This window comes from Notothenia coriiceps, unplaced genomic scaffold (genome assembly GCF_000735185.1).
Source record: "Notothenia coriiceps isolate Sejong01 unplaced genomic scaffold, NC01 NC01_scaffold00000339, whole genome shotgun sequence".
In the NCBI taxonomy this organism is placed as follows: domain Eukaryota; kingdom Metazoa; phylum Chordata; class Actinopteri; order Perciformes; family Nototheniidae; genus Notothenia; species Notothenia coriiceps.
This window is the reverse complement of record NW_011333040.1, coordinates 14825611-14830140: the sequence shown is the minus strand read 5'-3', so window position 1 is coordinate 14830140 and position 4530 is coordinate 14825611. Positions and strand designations below refer to the sequence as shown.

Below are 4530 nucleotides of genomic sequence, written 5' to 3'. Positions count from 1 at the left end.
GGGGGGGGGGGGGGGGGGGAGAAACACAGGGATTGTAGCCTTTGCAGACCATTCACATGCACAGAAACCTATACAACACACTACAGGAAAATAGGGCCTCTTTAACAATATGACAGACATGAAGAGGCATTGCAGGGTCAGGAAACAGGCAGGTATCCTCCTGTCAGTGAGAGATATGTGAGGGAGGGGGGGTGAGGTGGGTCTACAGGTTGAGGCATCAAATGTAACATATACTATACCTGTAAGTGTAGACAAATAAGAGTGACGGGAATAAGGGAGTGAAAACCGGCTGAGAAATGATGAGGAAAACAAGAAGACCCAGAGAAAATCAAACATACAATATGGGACAAAGAAGGAGGACAAGATGCTGGGGACACATGAGAAAAGAAAAGAGATTTAGAAGTCCTTACAAAAAGCTGAACATCCCCTGATCCGGCAGAGGAGAGGAGGGTGAGCCTGAGAGAGTTTGATGAAACAAAAGATGTTGGAGCTCTGCTCTTTTTGACTCTTACACACTCTATGATGAGGAGAATTGTACATAGAAATGTGCAACAAAAAAGAAAAGAGTGATGTCAAAAGCAAGAATTCACTTTACACTGTTGCATGCAAAATATGTGATGTCACTGAACTTGAAAATATGTTTTCACAAAAACATTTGGGTGTGACGGCTTTACACAGATTTGCTGAGAAATGAGGAGGCATATTCAGGGTGGAGAAATACATTCCCAGAATCCTCAGAGGTTCAATCACATAACCCATTTCCGCAACTAAAAGCAAAACATTGGGAAAAACCGTACCTGCTATGTTGACGAAGAAGCCCTCAAACACCACAAAGTTATTGGCCTGGACAGAATAAAGTGATAAACAACAGAACTGTTAAAGTAAGAAAGGATCCAATCAATGGGGTTAGCTTTTTCACAATGAAACAACAAACGGTGATACAAACGTTGAAGGGCGTGTACAATTGACTGAGCAGCATTATCAAGGCAAGCTACTGAATCAGGAAAGCCATCAGAAAAGGGGGTTCAGTCTTGACCTTTGGGAACAGCTAACGCATTTAAGAATCATCTCTGCTTCCTAGCTTATGGATCTTTGAACTGCATGTCGCTGTATGCATTCATCCTGCTGAGGTGTCATGAAGTAGAGCAGGTGGTTGGCACTCTGGGCCAACATGTAAACAGTGTGATCCACACTCACATAAGCTAGTGCAAACACTGACAGAACTAACAGAAGCATTTAGGTGTGAAACATCTGGTCCGACAGCTTGACCCTTGTCCTTTAATATGAATGATATCCAGGATGATCCTTACATCTTCTTACATGTTGATTATGTGTGTATCTGACGCATTGGAATAAAAGCTGGAGCTATTCAATCTGACTCCCTATTTTTCACAATCTACTTGATTCAAAAAGTGCTGATCACCTTAAAGAATGTATATGATAAGATTAGACTAGAATAGAATAGATTGAACTTTATGGTCCTTAAATAAGTCATACCTAATGTGGTGAATGTTTAACTGGTAGATGTGACTTCTAACACTACAGCAGTGGTTCTCAAACTTTTTCTGTCAGGCCTCTGCGCCCTCCACTTTGAGAGACACTGCACTACAGTAAGGTGATAATGATTGTACTATAGAGAAGTCTAGAGTTGAGCTTTTTCACTGTCAAATGATCCTTTACAAGTACAGAGACACTAACGGTTTCTACTGGAATAAGCCTGATGAGTGACAGCTGATAAAGCCTCACACATACATATATAGCGACAGTGTGAAGGACAGACTGTACCTGAGGGACACTGGGCGTCAGGTAGTAATGCTTTGCCAGGAAGGACAGGAACTTGGGCGACGGCCTGTCGTAAGCCATCAGGACGGGCTCTAACTTCTTGTGCTGTGGTACACAAACAGAAAGAGACTAATAAACATCACACAGCTATGAACTGTGATCATCATCTCTACTGCAGATATATTAATACATATTTTCCGGTTCTCTCAAAAAAGAGACTTCCAAGTTCCATTCAGTGTTGTTTGTGAAAATGCACGCATTTCTCATCGCTCTCTGTTCTCCTAGTTTTACTGAAGATCCCACATGTGGCTACAGGTTAAAGAATTACTACTGGCAGAACATGTTGCCTTTCTGTGTGGTTACTTGTGCTTTTAGATGTGTTACGTCAACAAGGCAACGCACTAGTTTGTTTGAGGCATACTAGGATTGAAGGTAGGGTAGTGTTAAAGCCAGTTTTAGTTTTTTGTGAAAAGGTCCTAATATTGTCACAGTGGTGACCTCTGTAGTCAAGGGACTATAAAAGACTACAATTCCCACAGTGCCAGTCTTTAATAGTCACAGATATGGGAAGAGGCCGTGAAGACACCGTTTTGAACTGTTCATTTCTATGACGTATATCATGATAGAAAGAAAGATGAGTTGTGCCTCTTTGTGTATTAGTTTGACCTCTGTAAAGGCCTATTTGGTTTGTTAAATGGCTGTGGAAAGAATTTGATTTGATTTTGATTTACCAAGAGTTGCATAGCCTCTCGAGTATTTTAGTCACACATCATCAGAAGCCAAAAGTCATCAAAAGTGTAAGTAAAACAACAAAATTGAAAGATAAAATGTTAGAAATGTCTGTTTAAAAGCTTTAAAAGGCATCTAAGTGGTTTAAGGAAACAAAGGAAGGAAGCCACAACAGGCAGTACTTCCACCATGAAGGAATAATGGAACCTGTATTTCATAACATTTCTCTTAGTAAGCCCACAGACTACTCATGTTTTGATCTCAAGAACCTAGAGAGGTGAATGTCATAACGTCTTCCACTAAATCTGCTTTCAAGTCATTTGGAAGGAGTTTCACCTGCAGCATGAAATCAAAGAGCTCCCTCCCGTAGCCATATCGCTGCAAGTTCTCTGCTATGTAGAAATCCAGAATACACAGTGGCTCCGCCTCCACGTGTGAACCCTGTCGGTCCTGTGGAGGAAACACAACCAGCACAGCTCAGAAAGCAAGTTTAAAAGGACCCATGTCATGGCCATTTCCACTGATCATAATTCCATTGTTGAGGTATACTAAAATAGAAAAATACTGTGCAATTTTCCAAACTCACATTGGTTTCGCATACAGCATCTCTGTAAAGTATGTGTATTCACTAGGGGTGGGCGGATCGATCCCAAAATATCGATACTTCCGATATTACGTTACGTTTCAAAATATCGATACTAGAGCCAATAGGATCGATACTTTTATACTTTTTTTCCCATCTCCTCTACTCGTCAATTTCTTCAAAAAACTATGTGCAGACGAACACAAGTATATGCTCTTTTCTTCTCTCTCCACCATACTTGTCAACCCTCCCGATTTTCGCGGGAGACTCCCGATTTCATAGCCCTCTCCCGGTTTCCTCCCAGGGTCATATTTCTCCCGCATTTCTCCCAATTTCTGACAAAATCTGATTTACACACGACTGTTTCCACTCGGACTTTATTACAGCTACACTATTGTTTGGTTTCCATGGTAGCACGTCTCTTTAGTAGTGGTGCCAACAACTAAGATAGATACACAGAAAAACGAACAAGAAATCGCCACTCAACTCTGCTCACCCTTTCCTGGCCAGCCCACACATATAGCTCCATCAAAGGATGGTGGCTACAGGCCGGCAAGGGCATTGCACCAGAACTACAATAACACTCCAGAACTACAATAACCCAAGACTACCCCCCCCCAGCCCAGCCAATTTATTCCATCCGATAGACTGCTAAATACAAATCAAACGCCCCCTCCAGGAATGATCACTAACAGCGAACGGAGTCAAAGTAGTACAACATAAACAGACATCACACGAAGCCCTGGATTAGTGTTCCTGACTTATTAGTGTGTTTTTACAAGTGTGTGGATTGCCTTCTATCGACTGTTGCTCAGCACTACGCTTGTAGGCAGCAGACGAGACTCTCAAGTCGACCCAGTCAAGGGAAGTGGGTTATTTCCTGCACGCCTCGACGTAAGAGAGATACGCGGCGCCGCCCTCTTAGCTTCTGTGAATCGCTACAAGACCGGCAATCGATTTGGACTGGAACCGAACCGATCCGTGAGCTAAGAAGGCGGCGCCGCTGCGGTGAAGGGAAAACGCCTGGGTACTTTTCAGGCTTAGCTCCAGCCGACCTGAAACATGTTGTGTGAAAGGGCGTCGTGTCTGCCGAAGGACAATTATAAGTAAGACGCTAATAGAGATGTCATACGGATAACATGACCTAATGATAAGTAAATGTACTGCAACTACTACAGTGCAACAAAACAGGAAGATTAAATGTGTCTCTATACATATAAGATCCTTAGCATCTCAAGCAATATTAGTAAATGATTAGTCATATTATATATGTATTGCTGTCTCACTGAACTTGGTTGGAGACATGAAGAAATTATCAGTTAAATGAGCCAACCCACCCAAGCTCAATCTCATATGCTCCGAGGCACGACCGAGGGGGTGCAGCAATCTTAACTCATCGTTCAATCTAAAACCTAAATTATACCGCCTTTGAAGCG

General features: G+C 42.3%; 1 protein-coding gene across 1 annotated transcript in view; it reads right to left on the bottom strand.

Annotated features, from left to right (window-relative positions):
* LOC104951400 (alpha-tubulin N-acetyltransferase 1-like) overlaps positions 1 to 3656 on the bottom strand; it is an 8236-nt gene extending 4580 nt beyond the window's left edge. The window contains exons 1-5 of the mRNA XM_010778050.1: positions 3591 to 3656; positions 2848 to 2961; positions 1786 to 1887; positions 798 to 843; positions 411 to 456 (exon numbers count right to left, since the gene is read on the bottom strand). Coding sequence (XP_010776352.1) covers positions 411 to 456; positions 798 to 843; positions 1786 to 1887; positions 2848 to 2961; positions 3591 to 3656 — 374 coding nt within the window. The remainder of the gene's footprint in view (positions 1 to 410; positions 457 to 797; positions 844 to 1785; positions 1888 to 2847; positions 2962 to 3590) is intronic.
* Between the last annotated feature and the right edge of the window lie 874 nt (positions 3657 to 4530).